This window comes from Cimex lectularius, unplaced genomic scaffold (assembly GCF_000648675.2).
Source record: "Cimex lectularius strain Harlan isolate CLEC.00 unplaced genomic scaffold, Clec_2.1 scaffold99, whole genome shotgun sequence".
NCBI lineage: Eukaryota > Metazoa > Arthropoda > Insecta > Hemiptera > Cimicidae > Cimex > Cimex lectularius.
In genome coordinates, this window is record NW_019392713.1 from 712,918 (window position 1) to 733,349 (window position 20,432).

The 20,432-nt window shown below is 38.1% G+C and overlaps 1 protein-coding gene across 1 annotated transcript; it reads right to left on the reverse strand.

Moving 5' to 3' along the window:
• Positions 1–13,223: 13,223 nt before the first annotated feature.
• On the reverse strand, positions 13,224–19,698 carry LOC106673087 (cysteine sulfinic acid decarboxylase). Its single transcript, XM_014405044.2, has 10 exons — positions 19,381–19,698; positions 15,571–15,752; positions 15,322–15,428; positions 15,148–15,263; positions 14,841–15,092; positions 14,716–14,780; positions 14,578–14,656; positions 14,314–14,513; positions 14,109–14,253; positions 13,224–14,051 (listed from the first exon to the last, which is right to left on the reverse strand). The coding sequence occupies exons 1-10, from the start codon at positions 19,504–19,506 to the stop codon at positions 13,869–13,871; spliced, it is 1,455 nt and encodes a 484-aa protein (XP_014260530.1). The 5' UTR covers positions 19,507–19,698; the 3' UTR covers positions 13,224–13,868.
• Positions 19,699–20,432: the final 734 nt, after the last annotated feature.

The following is a 20,432-nucleotide window of genomic DNA, read 5'->3' on the forward strand; positions in this document are numbered from 1 at the left end:
AAAAAAAATAATTAATTGAAAGAAGTTACTTGGTTAATTGACCACTAAAACATAAATGATGTCATAAATATATACACTATACAACACTATACAAACCAACAACTCACTATTGTTTTCGGTAGAGAGAGGTTGATGGGTAGGAAATAAATTGTCTTTTTCACAATAGACTATCACACAGCTATGATCGTTGGTGACTATTAGAACGGGCTTCAATTCAATATTTGTAGTGACTAGCACCTAGTCCCGTGTCAAACCCTATCGAACCTTTGGACCGGGTTGTCAAAGAGGGTAAAAAGTCGCCCAGTGACGTCAGAGAATTTACGGGATTAAAAATTCCGCTGTTGTGAAAGTATAAATCGGGGAACACACTTACCCGATGCAACGCTATGCGACGCTACCCAACGTTTTGGTAGGGTGTGCACATCTATGCATCGTCAAGTGCTCGCCACGTACAGTCATAACACCTCTATTGTTCTTTATGCATTATTTTGAGCAAAACCATGTAATAAATTGTTTGTTAAATTTAATTGTTTTAAATACGGTTATTCCGGTTTTCGATAAATTTTCTGCCTAACTATCATAATTAAATAATTTTTATAAAAACTAAATTTTTGATCTTGTTTAATTACGTTTACATTAAAATGAGGATGTTGTAATTAGTATAACGACAAAATTACATATACATAGTTTGAAATAAACTACCAAAAATATGAGTGTTCTGTTCTAAAGCTACTCGACGAAAATGGTGTAATTTTATAAGCAAAACCATGATATAAATTGTTAATTAAATTTTTTGAGCAAAACCGTCTAATAAATTGTTAGTTAAATTCATTATATCAAAAAATGGTATTCCGGTGTTTTGATAAATTTTCTGCCAAACCGTAAAAATTAATTTTTTTTAAATAAAAGCTAATGAATTTTTGATCTCGTTTAATTTGGTTTATATTAAAATAAGTATGCTGTAATTAATATAATGACAATAACACATATAGTTAGAAATAAAAATATGAATGTCTGGTTCTTTTGTCTTCGACTATACTCGACCGAAATCTGGACAGTGGGGATCGCGTAGGGTAGAGTAGGGTAGCGCTGCGTGGCATCGGGCATATGTGCACGGGGGTAATAAATCTTATGGAAAATTGGACTTCGGATTTCCGCCGGTAGCATCGGGTAACGTCGCGTAGCACTGCGTCGAGTAAGTGCGTTCCCCCTTAAACATTTTCCCCACACCACTACATTCAACCATCCAAAATTTTTAACGAAGAGTCCATTTTGACTCCAGATCCCTTGTATTTTTTCTTTAAATTTTCCCCTGAGGAAAGCGAAATACATATACATATACATATACATATGGCAAACGTATACAATTGTAGTTCATTGGACCATATCCCTCATCCACTTCTGCTGGTAAATCTCTAATCCTTACTGTATAAACCATGCCCTACTGTTTATTATAAAAGTAAAAGTTTATTCAGAACGACATTTTCACCTTTTTCTTTACCTCTCTTTTTCTGTATAGGCATGAGCGGTAAACGAAGTGCACATAAAAGCGCGTTGGTTCATCCCTGTTGTCCGTTCGCATTTAAACACTTGGCCGCAGGAAGAAAGGTTAGTGTGAATAAAACTATCCGCCTGCCTCCCACGTGTGGATAAGGATGAGGATGTGGGCACACCTTGGCGCTAACGAGGAGTGACTAACTGAGATAACCTTTATTCAACAATGGGAGTGTAATAATAATCCAGCCGAGAGAAATTATGCCTCACTGGCCGGTCTTAAATTGTTTATCATCCACTTCACCTTTTTTCACCCACCTTTATTTTAATTCAAATAACGCAATTGCTTATTCCTCCGGTTTACTTAAAGCGGATACAACTTAGGAAGGGCGCTTTAGCATTTTTATAAAATTGTTGGCTAACTTTTAAGCCAAATGTTATTTGAGAACAAATTGTATAGGCATCGGTGGCCGGCACAGTTTAACCGTTGACCCGGTGTTCATAAGTGTATCAAGGTAAAGGTCCCAGCATACAAATGGAATTTTTTTTAAACACTGACACCCCTGGGGGTTGAATTGTCAAATAATTTATAATTTCACTACTCCCTGTCGAACGCGTTGGGACTTCACCTGGACAAACGATTTACTCGGAATCAGCATACAAGACTAAAACGAAATGAACTAAACGGACGTTACAAACTTCCACTTAAGTAAACAATTGATATACTCCATAGTTCTCAAAACTAGTAGACTTATGGTATGGAACTCTTGTGGTCTACCAAGCATTCCAACTACCAACGCACCTAAAGATTCCAATCAAAAGTCTTATTATACCCTAAGTCCTATCAATCCTATAATATGTCCTGATATTTATTTTGCAGATGATCGTCTACGACGGATGGTACGGCGCGGCAGCTGAAAAAGACAAGATATAGAGCTTCAATAAATGTAAATTATGACCGACGAAGAAAAGACCTTTTCTAATACCGTTATTTTAATGATTCATTAATTTTTCGATTGTCTATTTTATATTCTATTGTATTTTTTTCTCTATTGTCTAATTTTTTCACGCGTATTTTTTTCACTGCAGCCATTTGGGCGTCTCGATTTGGTTAATTGCTTTTATATGTATACTAAGACGATATCCTAAAATGTTAATGTCTCGTTTGTACCGCAGGTTGTTAACTACAGAATAGACACAAAACAACACGTTCATTCAAAATCAATGCAAACACATAAGTCCGGTCACATTCACTCCCCCAGAGTACTCGATATTCTTCGGGTCGCAATCGAACCCACTCCATTCTAGCTAATAACTTAATTTTACTCACTGGACGTCTTACTCTCGCACCAGAGTACTCGATAATCCTTGGAGCGGGGTTAAACAACCCCTTCCTTTCACGCGAATAAATTACATCCATGCCAACAAATCACGCCACCTGCCCCAAGACTATGCCCAGGTCCGACGATATATCATATTGCATATAAATATTAAGCCCTCTATGTGCAAATGTGCTCGACCATTATTTTATTCTTCCATAACGGGCACCTACGTGGTCGTTTTCCGGTGCCCGTAAGTAATTCATGTATATCCTATGCGTTGTATTGTCAGTATGACTTTTCCGTTTTCGACCCATTCTCCGTGGTCCAGGGACCGGCGTATTTTTCCAAGCCCAGTGATATTCCCAGTCTCCTTTTACTGTATTTGAAATTAATAGTTTTAAATCCGCTGGGCGTACAGGTTGGGAACCGACATGGGGTCCTCCGGAGTCTTCTTTGGCCGCCCTGTCTGCTTCTTCTTTCCGGCAATCCCTACGTGGCCGTGAAACCAAGAAAGCACGGACTTCTTCGAACTGCGTCCCAACTGCGTCGATTTCTTTTAATAATTTTTTATATTACTTGTTAGATTCGTTAAACCATATTTCCTTACCTACATCAGCAAGACATGCATAATATTTTTTGGTCATATGAACCCCCCCCCACACAGTATCGCTGTTTTTCCAATGAAAGATCCCATTTGTAAGTATATTGGGTAAGAACTCAAGGTTGCTGAGTTTCGAACCGAGACGTCCAGTGAAGAGTCGCCATGTCAACGCCTTTTTGGAATACATCAGGCAGTGCCCGATTGCCGCTGGCAAAGTCAAAAATATTCTATGAATTTCAAGTTTACACTCACCACACTCTGCCTATCCTCGCTGACACTTACCGTAACTGAAGATGGCGAGGTGCGTTTCGCCAAAACAGCGTGGATAGAGTGGAAAAATGTTCGGAAACGACCAAACTTCCCAATCGTCCCGCCCATTGGGACTCTTTACAATTATTAACATGGTAACTTTAAAACATTACCCGGCCATTTTCGTTTGTATAGACTGAACAACTGGAAAGTGTAAAACTTCATTACCTAGACCCAACAAATCAAGTTTTAAAATAACCAAAATTTAGATTAAAAAGATACTTTTACTCTCTGCTTGGCGGCATCCGTCTCACATCGTATCTCTTAAGGTTATTGATATACATTTACAAAAGCCTTTGACAAACGATACACAAGAGCCAGGCCAAAGGATTAAAAGACTGTTGTTGGAGTTCAAACGTTACAACGTAAAAGCTCTTTTCTGCTGGAAGAATCGAGGATCGCTCCATTCATGAATCACTTAGGTAAGAGTTTTGCATTCTATCGTCAAAATATGGATAACATCAGAATTTGGAAATATTTGTTTACTTTTTCCAATAAAGCCGGGAACACACTTACCTGATGCAACGCTATGCGACGCTTCCCGACGCTAATCCAAAATCCAATTTTCCATAAGATTGTATTACCCCGTCACATCTGCCCAATGCTATGCAACGCTACCCTACTCTACGCAGTGCGATTCCCACTGTCCAAATTTTCGTCGGGTAGCATCGAGTACAGTCGAAGATAAAGAACTGGACACTCATATTTTTATTCAAACTACATGTATTATTGTCGTTATATTAATTACAACATACTTATTTTAATATAAACCAAATTAACCGAGATCAAAAATTCATTATTGTCGTTATATTAATTACAACATACTTATTTTAATATAAACCAAATTAACCGAGATCAAAAATTCATTGGTTTTTATTTTTTTTCAATTATTTTTAATTGTTTGGTAGAAAATTGAACAAAACACCAGAATACCATTTATTGATGTAATGAACTTAACTAACAATTTATTACACGGTTGTGCTCATAAAATTTAACCAACAATTTATTTCATGGTTTTGCTCATAAACTTACACCATTTTCGTCGAATAGCGTCAGAAAAGGACACATATCTTTTGTAGTTTATTTCAAACTAAGTATATATAATTTTGTCGTTATATTAATTACAACATTCCTATTTTAATGTAAACCAAATTAAACGAGATCAAAATTCATAATTTTTTTATAAAAATTATTTAATTCTGATGGTTAGGAAGAAAATTTATCAAAACACCGGAATAACTTTATTTAAAACAATTAAGTTAAACAAACAATTTATTACATGGTTGTGCTCATAAAATTTAATTAACAATTTATTACATGGTTTTGCTCAAAATCATGCATTAAGAACAAAAGAGGCGTTGCGATTGTGATACTGATTTGTGATACACGCTGTGTGACTGTACGTGGCGTGCGCATGACGTCGCATAGATGTGCACACCCTACCAAAACGTGGCAAGGCGTCGGGTAGCATCGCATGGCGTTGCATCGGGTGTGTTCCCGGCTTAAAACCATTCTGTTAAGACAAAATAAAGTTTGCCTAAAAATTTTATACAAACCGTAAATTATTATTTTTTTAGAAATATTGAACGGAACCACGTGGTAATATAAGTGAGATCATGAAACAGTAGAATGCCGCGATGAACATCCCAACGCATAAAAATAAAAATTAAATGCCGCCGGTTAAAAACAAATAAAAGTAGGGACAGAATTGAGGATGGGAAGCGTAATATGTGAGGGAGCAACAAGTGAGAGGGAGGAGCAACGAGCTATTTAATCTTTCAGAAAGCAGTACTTTTTGGCTCGTTTATGCAGATTGTGGCCTCGACCCGGGTACAAAAAGCAAATATTACCTACCATCCTTCTCACCGTTACGGTATAAGACAATCTTAGCATTTTAATCAAATTTGTCTATCATTCCATTTTTACGCTTTTAATATTAAACGATTTTGTATACTTGAGACAAAAGGCATGATTTTTCTCTGAGTTTACTGTTAATTTTTGGATAGAATTTCATTGAAAGTGCTAGACGGACGATCGCACTATCGGATGGAAAGACGTAGAAGTGAAAGGGCATAGAAGCGTTTTGGATATTAGTACATAATTATACACTGACAGGCAACAAGTTCCACCCAATTGGTTTTTTTCGTTTTCTCGATAAAAGAAAATTCTACCATTAATTCATTATTTGTCTCATTGTTTTTACAAATAAATATTTGTTTAAGCTATGTTTTAAATTACGAGTATGGTAAGGAATATATGTAATATAATATAAATAAGGATAAAGTATTTTTCAATGTTTACTTTTTACGGAATTTAAAAAGTTTATTCAGTCTCATTTGAATTCTGAAGCTATAAACTATTCAGTTATCATCTTTGTTTTCATAATTTCAATTTTTAAACTTAAAAACGCCACTTAGTACTAAGGATGTTGCGCATGGTGTGGCACTTATTGATGATCCATCAGGTATGCGTCTATTGCCATCGGAGTTTTGGACGATTGGTCTGCTGTACGTTTTACAGATGAATGTAGATTTGCCCTACAATCTCCAGATGGTTGTGAAAGAGTGTGGAGAGGGCGAAATGAAAGGTCCGAAGCCTGTAATTTTCCACAGAGTCAACCTTTTCAACGTAACTTAGTGATGGTGTGGGCGGGAATTTCACAGAGTTGGTTGTTGTTCGAGGAGGGACTTTGAGCCACTCGCTAGGTGGATGAAATTTTGGAACATTATGCTATCGTCTATGCAGCATACCCTCTATTAAATCAACGACAATCCTATTCTAATGCACGATAATGCCCGTCCACATGTCGCTCGCGTAGTGCAAACGTACCTTCAACAGCTTAACATCAGGATCTTAACATGGCCAGCCCGTTCTCCAGATTTGAACCCCATTGAACATTTACGGGATACCTTAAAATACGAATAAAACCATCCCTTCCTGACACACTCCACGAACTTGAAAGGATTCTTCCTGAAGAATGCGCTAATCTCCAACAAAGAGACAGTTCCAGATTGGTAGAAAGTATGCCGAGGCGTCTTCGAGATGTAATTGTGGCAAGAGGAGGAAAAACGCGATAATGTTAATTAAAAATCTAAAACAAAATTTTATTTGTCCGTTTTTTTCGTTAGCAATTTTCATTTCTTTAGACAAAGACTCAATTATTAAACGCTAAAAAACCTGAAACTTTGATTAATATGTAAAACTATATATAAATCATATATATATAAATCTATTTGCGAAAGGTAAGGGAGATGATGAGGCGGGTAGTCCCAGACGGGGGGAGCCGATGGCCGAACTTTCCAGTGAGGCCGAAGACTCCCTCTTAGAAAGGGGCTAACCTTACGCCCACATCTAGGCGACCTACCCTAAGGGTACCATGAGCAAGTCATGAGACCTCTCAGGGTGTCACAGATAAATATGCAGCATAGCAAAACCGCCACNCCAGGATAAAATGGTCCACAATCCTGGGGTTTGTGAATAGGTCCAATAGGTTTATACAGGACTCGTGAGCCGACCAGGTCCCGGACCTTCTAGGGATGGGGTACGGGCCTACTCAGGCTTTTAACCCCTCGGGTCCTGGTCGCCCGCCCTGTGTAATATATATATATATATATAAATCAAGTTATATTACAAGTGGTGGAATTTTTGCCTGTCAGTATTTCACAGCTCCAGTTGAAATTGTGGAGCTTCTTTTTTTAAAGGGACTTTTACCATTTTCTCCACCGCGGATACAGCCGGCGTTTCGGACGGCACGGCGATTCCCCCGGGGACGACGGAAATATACACGACAGTCATCAGAGGAGATTGACTGGGAGCAGGTGAACACTTTACAGGCCAATCCCAACATTTTAGGGCCGTTTAAAACTTGGCCGGCAACGCTCGTTTCTCAGCGTAATAGCGTTCTCTTTGAGAGTAAAACATCGTCACCGGCCCGCGGCACATTTACTTTTACTTTAATTTTAGTTGTAAACGTTGGGTGACGACCCCGCATCTACAATATCGCAAATCGTGAGAAGACTGTACGCGACGTTATGGCCACTCGCGGCAGGTTAACAGTCTAACACTCTGACGGGCCTTTTTTTTCTTTTAAGGAGAACGAAACCGTCTTGAACGGCACAGCACACTTTTTTTCAGATTTCCTCCTGGGATCTACAGGATGATAAACCTATTATTTGATAGTTACCTACGAGTCTATGCCCATGGTCTGCCTATCCTCGCTGATTTTTGATAGTTTAGACGTGTTTCGGCAGTACAGTGTTTGAGTGGTCTGTGGAGTGAACTATGAAGTATTAGTTATGAGGTCGTGGATTGTGCAGGGGTGGCTGTGTACGTACGTTGGTTCTTGTTAATTCGAATTTCTTGATAATACCAACTCCTCAGCATTTGGCAGACAAAAAAAATTCTGTGAATTATGATACACTCGGTAACACGAAATATTTTTCGTAACCGGGGGAAAGAGAGTATTTCATAAATCGAAATGAAGCCATTTCCCCATTTATAATTTTAAATTCCTTGTAACGTTCCTCTTAATTTCGGCGTATAGTTTGCTTCCTTCCAGCCTAAAGTTTCCTTGAATTTTCTCAGTTTAGTATGTTCGGCTTCTGCAGTCAGTGTTGTCAATGTGTCCTCAACACTGATCATATTTGTGCGGTGATTAGTCCGTTAGTCTATGATTATTCGGAAATCGTGAGATGCGGTCTGGTGTGACGTAGGTTTCAGAAAAACATTCTCTTTATCGTGCCAACGTTCGATCTTTATTGAGATCATCTTTAGGGCTCAAAGTGTTTGTTTTCTGCGTAATTGTGCCATTCTGGCGTGTCGTGTTGAGAGGGGCAAGAAAGGCACAATTACGCAGAAAACAAACACTTTGAGCCCTCAAGATAATCTCAATAAAGATCGAAACGTTGGCACGATAAAGAAAATGTTTTTCTGAAACCTATGTCACACCAAACCGCATTTCACGATTTCCGAATAACTGATCACATTGTTAAAGCCGGGAACACACCCGATGCAGCGCCATGCAACGCTACCCAATGCTACCCGACGCAAATCCAAAGTCCAATTATCCATAAGATTGTATTACCCCCGTGCACATCTGCCCAATGCTATGCAACGGTACCCTACTCTACGCTATGCGATCCTCACTGTCCAGATTTTCGTCGGGTAGCATCGAGTATAGTCGAAGACAAAAGAACCGGACACTCAAATTTTTATTCAAACTACATGTATCATTGTCATTATATTAATTACAACATACTTATTTTAATATAAATCAAACTAATCTAGATCAAAAATTCATTACTTTTTATTAAATAATAACAATAATAATTTTAATGGTTTGGTTGAAAATTGATCAAAACACCGGAATACCATTTTTTGATATAATGAATTTAATGAACTATTTCTTACACGGTTTTGCTCATAAAATTTGACTAACCATTTATTTCATAGTTTTTGAAAATGGCCGAGTGAAGATCGGAAGGGTGGAAGGATATGTATATTTGGGAGTCATCGGCATATAGGTGATAGTTGCAGGACTGGATGGAGTCGGGTAGGTCATTGATATAAATGGAAAAAAGGATAGGAGAGATGCTAGAGCCTTGGGGAGGTAGATACCCCAGATTTTAGAGGGAGGAAAGAGGAGGTAAGGCCATTGGGAAAGGAGACAGCTTGGTGGCGATTGGTAAGGTAGGAGTGGAACCAACGGATGGTGCTGGCGGAGAAAGAAAAAGATTCGAGTTTAGAGAGGAGAGAAGAGTGAGGGACAGAATCGAAGGCTTTGGAAAAATCAAGAAGGACAAGTATAGTAACTTTCCGTTGGTCCATTGCTATGTGGAGGTCACTGGTAGTTTTTATTAGTGCTGATTGGAGGGGATAACCTTGGCGGAAGCCAGATTGGAGGGGGTTGAGAAGATGGGACTGTTCAAGGTGCCTGGAGACTTGTGCTTGGACTAAATTTTCCAGGGGCTTGGACAGGTTTGAGAGGATGGAAATGGGACGGTAGTCTGTAGGGGAGGATGGGTTGGGGGTTTTATTGACACAAGGGTGGACAAGGGCTTTTTGCCAGGCTGTCGGAAAAACAGAGTTTTGGAGTGAGTAGTTACAGATGTGAAGTAGAACAGGTAGTAATATTGGGAGGCAGAGTTTAAGAAAATGGATAGCGATGCCATCAACTCCAATGGCATTGGAGTGGGATTTGGTTATGGCTTCGAGGACTTCGGCTGGGGTTAGATAGGAGAAATAGAAGTTAGACGAACTGAACGAAGGTCCAGAGGGAGGGGGTATGGGGACAGGCATTGATGAAGAAGAGTTGGACGAGACAAAGTAGGTGTTTAATTCTTCAGGGGAGACAGGATAGGAAGATGGTGAGTTGGGTGGGCGACATATGCCAATGTTACGAAGGAGCTTCCATTTCACTCTAGGATCAAGAGTGATGGAGAGGGCCTCTTGGTAATGAAGGGCTTTGGCCCGACGGATATAGGATTGGGTTTTATTGCGAAGGGCTCGGAAGGAAGAGTGGTCTTCAAGAAGTTTGGTTCGACGAAAGCGCCTTCTTGCCGCTTTCCGTCCTTTAATTAGGTCTCTAATTTCGTCGTATAACCAGGGAGCAGGAGGACGACGGATAGTGTGGATTTTTAGGGGGGCATGTTTGTTAAGGATATTGAGGAGATTGGAGGTCAGGAAGCCGACCAAGAAATCGATGGATGAGCCAAGGTAAACGTTGGCCCACTCGACCGACTCCAGATCTGGCCTCAAAACCTTGAATGAAAGGGTATTAAGTTGACGGAATCTTATGGTTTTGGGTGCGGGACGTGGGGTATATATTATATAGGATTTGGATCAAGTCGTGGGAGGTGAGAAAGGAGATAGGGTGTTGGTAGGAGGATAGAATTTTATCGGCGGAATCCACAACCTTAAGATCAGGTGGATACAGAAGCAGTGTGATGTGTGGAATTAAATGGAATACATGAGAGATTAAGGGAGAACCATAGGTTTTCAAGGAGTCTTTTGTCGAAGGAGGCAGAGGAATAATTCGCGTTGAAGTCACCTATGATGATCACGTTGGAATATAGAGGAGAGTAGTTGTACAGAGTGGAAAGGGAGTAATTAGGGAATGGAACCTGAGGGGGGTCGGTAAACAACTACAAAAATGGATGACATCAGGATGGTGACGAGGTCAGCTGAAGCAGTCTAGGTCCGAGGGCTTGCTGATGAAGAACACCGGCTGCCCGTCTCCTTTTCGGCATCGGATTGATTTGATCATTGGAAAACCATACATATTTCAGCTTCCCGGCTGCCTTACACTGTCTAGCCAGCCAATATAAATGTTTAATTGTAGAAGTCATATCCTCGCTGATATAGATGGGGTGGTTCACCGTGTCTTCCCATTCTATGTGTCTGGTGGAGAAGTCCCTTTAGATCCTCCGGAGCCGGATCAGCTCGTCCCTCACCGTTTGCCTCGTGAAGCGCGCAATTATGCTGGGAGGACGGAGATCATCTTTTCGAGGTCTCAAGCGTTCGACCATATCAATATCGGTAGGGCTTAGGTTCAGTCCCAGCCCCGACCCAATTTGAGACACGAGTAAAGACGGGGATTCGCCTGGGCTGACCGGTATCCCTCGAATCTCAACCGATCTACATTTAGAGACTTGTTCCGAGTGGTTGAGAAGGGCTTCGAGTTTAGAAATTCGAGTTTTCAGGTTGCAGTTTTCTTGGGAGTTCCTCGAACCTCTTCTTCGATGTTTCGAGGTGCTCCTCAATCTTTGTTAGACGATCAGAGTTTTCAAATGACAATGCGGCTTGCTTATCGAGAGTAGATCTAATTTCCCTGATGTCCACCTTAATACTGTCGACATCACTGATGGAGGCCTCGATCTCGTAAATTTCTTGGGCTAGAAGGGTAAGTGCCTCAAGAATAGAAGAGGAAGTATCAGTGATGCTGGCAGAACTGTTGATCGGCGGGGAGCTTACCGACCGCTTCGTGGGTGAGAGTTTCCTGTTGGAGCTCGAACACGGTGGACAACTCCATTGTTGGCGCAGCGATTTAACCGATGCAGTATCATCCTCAGTGAAATCTACACACCTTCCATGTAGCAAGCCCTTGCAAGGACGTGACAAGGCGTTGGGTAGCGTCGCATAGCATTGCATCGGGTGTGTTCCCCGGTTAAATCGTTTAGGCTGGATCTACACTGGAAGCGTATTCGGGCTAAAAATGATCGCGGGACGAGCGTGGAATCTCCCAAGCGACCTTCACTAAAAGGAGTTTCGTACGAGGCAGCAAGCGTCCGCAAATAGTATGGGGGTGGTTTTTTGTCTTGGTTTTTTTGGAAGTACAATAATTATGCCCCTTCCAAGTAAATTCGTTTACCTTTATGCGCTTGAATCCCCTTCACTAATGAGCCGAAGATAAGAAAAAAGGCAAAGCAGAGTGGGTCAACTATATTTTAGCGGAAAGAATTGGGAGAGTGGTATCACGTGAAGGAAGATTTCTGTGCTCCCCCCCCCCCCCCAATATGACTATTTCCGGACGGGGGACAGTAATTAATGTTTGTACATTCCGAATACTATTGAAAAACGTATAAAAAACATATCCAACTTCAGACTGGAAAACTGCAGCATATTTACCTGTTTGTTCTGCTTTTGGATTCATCCTGAAGACTTCACCCCCCAATGTCTTGTCGTTTTGAAGTCTTTGGTATAGTAGGAATTCGCCTTAGCGGTGTTTCTTTGGCCCATTCTTCCCATTCTGGTATTACTACCCTGAACTTTTAAGTAAAGCTGATTTTTGGAGTAAAGGCATCGATTTGCATGCCTAATATGACATCTGCTTGTAACTCCTCCCTCAGTTTCCATTGTTTATTTACATGTCTTATCCTTGCAGATGTTATCTAGGTTTAACAAAATGTGCTTATGGCTCCAGTGACATTGAGGCAAGCTTGTCTTTGGGTGCCATTTAATAGCCAAATCGCTTTGGCCTGCAAAGTCTTGGTTCATCACACCAGCCTCATATGTCAGTATTGGTCTTGAGATGCAGGTGTACGGCCATAGGGTCATTTTGAGGTTTAATCCCCAGCTTTTGGTGAAGAGCATTCTGCTTGCACCTCTTTCAGGCAATTTTGGCTTTCTGGTTGGTTTTGTAATTCCATATAAGCAGCTGGTCTAGTGTGAACCCTAGATATTTAGCTTCCTTGAAAAATGGGATCAGACTTCAGAGTCCAGTTTAGACGGAGCTTTTAGGCTTCCTATTGTCTTCTTCCTTGTGAATGGAATCATTATGGTGTTGTGGGGGTTAATACATACTTCCTCCATTTTGCACCACTGGCTGACAGGTTTTGGGCTTGTTGTATGTAATCCATTACAATAACTGCGTGGCCCTTTACCATTATGACAAGGTTGTCTGCATAGCCTTGTTCCGGTGTTTGTAGTTGGCTTCCAGTGTTTTCCACAGTAGGGATGAGACAGACCCCCCCCCCCGGGCATCCCCTGGCTATCCTAGCCCAGATGGTTGCACTGCTCAAAGTGGATGTGATTATCCTGTTCCTTAGGCCTTCTTACACCCATTGGCAGATCTTTTCTGAGGCTCCCCAGTTTTCAATTGTTTTATAAAGAGAGGCTGTGGAAATGTAACTTCATTCACATTGATAAGTCATTTTGTATTATGTATATTATTTCAACTTTGATTCACACTATTTTCAATTGACACAATATTGACCACCTTCCATAATGGATAGTTTCATATTATTTTTGCTTTCTACTGTCTGTGAAAATTGCTCTTTTTTCCTTTTTTTTCTTTTTTTTGTCTACTAAACGTTTCATGTAAAATGTAACTGAACAATTGACTTGTTTTTTCATACTGTGCAAAACTTTTTTGTTGGCTTGTATAAGTATGAAACTTCACTTCCTTTTTCCCTTCTTGTCTTCAATTTCTATTTTTGTAATTTTGTCAATTTCAAATTACATGAATCAATGTCATAATATTGAATTCAAAATTTGATTTTTTGAGTAATTTCATGAAATAACATTTGAACAAGAGATAAATTGATATAATACTGAAAACATGACAATATACAAAATATTGTGTTAGAACAATCAAGACAGAATTTACAATATAATTTTATAAATATTTTGTTAGGTGTATAAATTCAAAGATTTTTGCCATGTCGCTCAAACATTTGTATAATATTGTCCATGTGGGCCTTGGTACGTACAGGGTGGCATGTCACGACTAAGCGGAAGAAATTCTTCAAATTCCTGTGGGCAAGGGGTTGATACCCGATCATGAGGCATGACTCTTCGACAAATTTCTTTTTTAGGTTTGGAGCAATCTAAAATCATAATCAGAGTTACTGAAACGAACAGGCTCTCACTTTGAACTAACTGACCTGGTTGACTTCATCCCACCAGGTTTTTGTTTTCTCCAGTCCGATGAGCCGTTCTGGGATGTACCAGAAGCAAACGTTTGAAGTGTCAAACTCCTCAAGGAGCAATATAAAGTTGTGACGCTTTTTTATTTCTTCTAAAAAGTACCTTTAAAATACAATGTTTTGAATTGTGAAATGAGAAAGGGGGATTTTTGCTGACAATTACTTGGCACAATTTATGGCATTGTCAACCATGTGAGATAATTGATCAGATCCTCTGATCTTCCACATTGACCAAAATTTAAAAGCATCAACTTTTCTTCCACATTGAAGCGATTTGTCTCCACTGTCATACTTGACATCATACATTTTGTCCTGTTGAAAAAGGTAGGTGGCCCCGGCCATGTTGCATTCTTTAAGTAAATTCTAAGGGTGGAGAAAAGTCAGTAGACGCCAAACAGAAAGCAAATCATATTATAAAATATAATACCGTGTGTTTCACAAGAAACATAGAGCATTGTAATGGTGCACCTAGCATTTTATGTGGATTCCATGAAATTGAATCTGCCCTGAAAGAAATTATTACATTTATATACAGAACTATTTAATGAGATTAATTGTAAGTAACCTTTCAATGCCATTTAATTTATATCGATAATCCTTTGAAAATAAAAGACTTCCTCCCCAACATGCCTGTAAAATAAACCCCAATAATAAAAGTGTAGCCGCGGACAAAATGAGGCATTCACTCACATCGACATGCATCCAGATACCATATTTTTTGCAAATATCAGCAATATCATTGAATTTGTCAAAGGCTCCAAGAACTGTTGTGCCAGCAGTGGCATTGACCATTATTGGCACTTTATCTTCTTTGATTGCCATTTTGATGGCCTCCTCTATCTTCTCGGGAATCATCCTTCCATTGAAATCGGCTTCAATCGCTTTGACATTGTCTGTACCAATACCGAGCCAATGAGCACCTTTCGTAAAAGAGTAGTGTGCCTTGAGGAACCGAGGTATTAAAATTTAAAAAAAAACTGATAACTTACACACTTACATCCTTTGATGTGAAAACGACAAAAGGTTTCATTCCAGCTATGCCAGACTTCTTCACGTTCGGACACTTTTGATACCTCGCCAATACAATCCCATACATATTAGATAAACTCCCTCCTAAAAGTTGAAAAACATTAATCAATCCTATTCAAAGTATTGAGAATTTAACCCTTGCCTGGAGAAAATATTCCATCGCCTTGGGTGAAACCGACTAGTTTTAAAGACTTTCGAATAACTTCCATTTCACACAGAGAAAATGCCGGAGCAACTTCATACGTATACCTGAAATTGTTTTTATCAGTACATACGTTATAAATACCAAAATATGTATAGGCAATCTGATTTTTCCCCCTACTTCTTTTAGAAATGTTCACATTTGTGTTTTGTTACCTGTACCAAAAGGTTCATATGTACAAAAACTTACTGGTTTGTATTTAGAGCTTCAGAAAACAAAGCTCCAGCAAGACCGTATTTGTCAACACCAGCATACAGTTGGTTAAGAAAGTAAGGATGGCTCGTTTTGACACTGTATCTTGCTACTTTTCTGCATATTAAAAGCAGTTCTTCTTCTGTGCATGTTTCATCCAATGTTAGATTCAACTCTTTCTGAAACAGTCAACAGGCCAAATATTAATTTTATAAAAATGGCCACTTCTGTTTGCGTTTAAAGAGAAATAAGGCTGTAATTCAAGGGCATCAGTGGCCATAACCGTTTAAGCGTTGACATGTTATCACTGTAAAGGACCCTGGTTCGAATATATAAATATATATTTTCAAAAACACTGGCACCCTGAGGGTAAGGGACTGACCTCAGCTGTTGCATACGATTGTTTTAAAAAAATCAGTATTTTTCACGTAATTTTATACATTGTTACCTAAAAACCATATATACATATATATTATTTTTTTATTTATTCTTTATTTATAAAAACAATCAAATTGATTATTAGGAAATATTTGGGGAAAAACCAAAGAAAAACAATGCCACTTTTTTTCAAGTAATTTAGGGTATTTATTAAGAAAAATTCGGATAACTAGAGTAAACTATGTGAATGTAAAAACATGTTTAAAAAACTTGGTTTCAGAGATAAACAAATGATTATCTTTTATTTAATATTATTCTAGTGTCAGTACAACTAAGGAAAGGTTTAAATTATTTAAAAAAAAAAAAAAAAAAAATATATATAAAAGAGGGCATTGCAACGGTTAAAGCATTGACATGGCACTCATCCCTGTGTAAATGCCCCAGCCAGGGTTCAAATTCAGCGGCCATTCATTTGAACCCGACATACTTACAAATGGGCTATTTTAAAAAAACACTAACACCCTGAGGGTTGAAATGACCTTTCCTATTGCGAATCCTCAGGAAAAAATAATAACAATACAAAATTAATTAATTACATAAGGTCATCTGGCAAGTTTGTTAAACATATAAAGAGGAAAATTAAGTATTTATTATAAATTACTTTTACATTTATTATTTCCATTTCTTTATTTTGGTTTAATTTATTGATTGAGTTATGAGCATTATAGGTAATCATAAATAAGTGATGTATATTTGAAAGTTATATTTTTGCTATTATCCTTCAACTATGTTTTATTATTACTTTACTGAAATTTATCAAGTAATTTTTGAAGACAGTAAATATTCATTTTGTACATACTAATTATAAATACTTTTAAATTCTCAGAAGACGGATTTTAAACTATGAGGAACGTTTTTGTTTTTGTAATACATATTTCTGAATTGTAAACTTTGTATGTATATTAAAGAATGAAGACATATAGTAGAAGTAGAAGTACTTGAAAGTTAGTGTCATGAGCGGGATTTGAACCCACGACCTTCGGCTCAATACGCCACTGCTCTAACCACTTGAGCTACCCTCTGCGATATAATCCAAGAGGGACTGAAAATCACAGAAGAATGGTGTAAAAGTGCAGGCTTGGGGATTAATCCAAACAAAACAACTATAGTCACTTTTACACGGAAAAGGAAGCTAGATCACATGAAAGAAATCAAACTCAACAACACTGTGATAGAAATCAAAAATGAAGTCAAATATCTGGGCATCACATTAGATAAAACACTAACATTCAAGAAACACTCAGCTCCATTATCACAAAGCCGACACAAGCTTTGATGGTGTGCACAAGAATAGCAGGGAGAAACTGGGGATGTAGGCCAGAAACCCTGTTATGGACACACATAACACTGTACACCATAATAGTAAGAACTTTACTTACATACGGAGCTATAGTCTGGGCTGATAAAGCGGAACAAATAACCAANGCAGAGCACGGGGGATACAATAGCTCTTAAAGGGCGCAGTATACTATACCCTGAAATTACATCTACATGTACAACCACTTGAGCTATCATGAGTAACTTATTGAGCTGAAGGTTGTGGGTTGAATCCGGATCGAGACACTAACTTTTTCATCTAAACCAAGACCTTACATAAAAAGAATAATTTATTGAAATAATTAATATGATCAATTAGACCACTAAACATAAATGGATTATCATTTGGTATGATTTAGAAAAATAAATCAACAAAATACTCCATTTTTTTCATCTCGTAATAAACATTCTGTAAGAAAAGTAGGTCAGAAAATGGTCAAAACTTAGATTTAACCTCATTATCGTGATTCAAGAGTTCAAAAACCATTAGATACAGATTTTCACGTAAATCGTTGTAAATTAATTTTTGAGGGATATTTTTCTAATAACTTTTCTGTCTGAGTGAGATTACTAACCCAAAATATCACATCATTTTTTTTCAAAACCGAGGAGACCTATTTTCATGGTTGATAATTCGTTTTAATCATGTGCATTTTATAAATGTACCAAACATTAATATCGGACTATTATTTCAATTAAAAAAGGTTAATTTCTTACAAATAATTTTGTTATTTTTTGTGCCTTCTTATAGAAATATTTTAATGGTACATACGTAGTTAAAAAGCTAGTTTCCTCTTCTTTGAAATGGCCCCTTTGATGTTAAAATCGGAAAAATTTAAGGGGTCAAAAATTTAACAAAAAATTTATATTTATGGGTCTCTAGTGGTGCTAAAATGCAATTTCATATTAGTTTCAAGAAAAAAATATGACATTGTTTACTTGAAAAATATTTGGTTTTTAGAAATTTTTTGGTTATTGATAAACTGCTTTTACTATATTTATTGCACTCTACATTCGAAAAAAAAAATGCTGTAAAATGATATATTCCCACAGTTGATTTGAGCAAGTAGAACGGCGAAATAAAATATTAAAAAACATTAAATTGCAACTTTTAAACAAAAATTCCGAAATCAGAGCCTATTTGTGAAGTCCGTATGCCACTAATAAATTTTGATAGCTTTTAGTATATGTTTATTGCACTCTACATAAAAAAATGCTGTAAAATGATGTATTCCCACAGTTGATTTGAGCAAGTAGAACGGCGAAATAAAATATTAAAAAACATTAAATTGCAACTTTTAAACAAAAATTCCGAAATCAAGGCCTATTTGTGAAGTCGCGTATGTGACTAATAAATTTTGATAGCTTTCAATATATCTTTATTGCACTCTACATAAAAAATGATGTAAAATGATGTATTCCCACAGTTGATTTGAGCAAGTAGAACGGCGAAATAAAAATATTTTTAAAAAATTGCAACTTTCAAAAAATATGTTTTGGTGTAACCAGCGCCTATTAGTCAAGTCGCGGATAATTGGCCGATATTTTGGAATGTAGAATCACCAAAAATTTTGGTCCAAATCCGTGACCCACCAACTCTGGTCGTCCACTTGTAAGATTTTTTGATAGATATTTAACTCGTTCAGTTTTTCCAGTAACGATGAAATCGAACCTAGAGGGATCACAGAAGCTTTAATAACTAAAAGATCGTTAAGTGTTCCAAAATAGAAACGGCAAGAATAAAATTCGCTGTAAATTGCTTTCCCATTCAATATCCTTAAACTTTAAGTGTCGACTTTCTACTCCTAACTTTCTAGCATACAAATTCTTCGTTTAAATTTAAATAAAAATGTGGGTGAATAGAATAAAACACATTTAAAGACAGCGCATTGCCAGAATCTTCTGATGATTTCATGTAATGAAGGCCATGTTTCAAATGATATAATAATATAGTGACATAAATTTTTATTTATTTAAAACTTTTTTCCGTTGATGTGTTGTTTATTTAAAATCCAAAAAGATTATAATAAACTCTTTTTCTAAAGTTTTTACCTGAAGCAGGTCTGGCTGCTTGAAGACGACGACGGGTTTTTCTTGTGGTGTCGCGAGAACGGCTTCTTCACGAAGGACGACGAGGAGAGTAGAAAGAAAAGTCGCGATGTCTTCACCCGTGTCCATCTCAGCCAGCACTGAGCCCCACTCTTCTGTTACCTGAAATACCTGTCCTACCACGGAACCGGCTTTCCTCCATCGGCTTTTTCCGCCGGCGTTTCCTCGACTTTTTTTTCTTTTTCATCTTTTCGCAGCGTGTCTCTTGACACTCGTTTTTGCCTTTTGTCCTTGCCAATTGTCTCCACCGCACCCTGAATACCGATCGAGTTGCAACACTCCTGACATTGACTTTTTATTATGATTCTATTTAAACCAGTTCTGTTGGATACAAATCTTATGAAAGGTGAACAGAAGAAAATTTAGTTTTGAGCAGAAGTATGCACCATGCAGAAGAAAATTAAAATTACCATATACAAAAAGTTCAGAGGTGCTTTAGAGATCTCTTGCAAATGGATCGTGTCAAATTACGTGGTGACTGAAGTGACGGTATGAATTGAATATAAGGTCACTTGTAACACTTACGAACCTTACTGAAGATGGCGCAATGTTGAAACACTTTGACTAATTCAAAAACCCAAAAGCCCGTGAGTGAAGTCAGACCCAAAGCGATTCCTGGCCGGTTCAATATCCCAAACAGTTGGAACCAAAGGATTCATTGATATTCAACCTTTGATGGTAGAGTTCCACCAAAAAGGTACAACGAACCTCGAAAAAATCATCTGGACCATAAATTGGGCCATATCACTTCTTTGATGATGTAACCTTTATCATGTCACCAAATTCAATAATAGATTCAGCATAGGCATTACTGGAAGGCAACCGCGACCGAACCAGGATTCTGGTTGAAAAACGGACAGTTCAGACGGAAGAAACACTGTGCATGTACTACCAGGACGAGGAAGAGACCGCAGAACACATTTCATGTTTCTGTGAAGGTCTATATAGGTGCAGGTTCTTGCAACTAGGACAGGAAAAACCACAAGCAAGGCCCT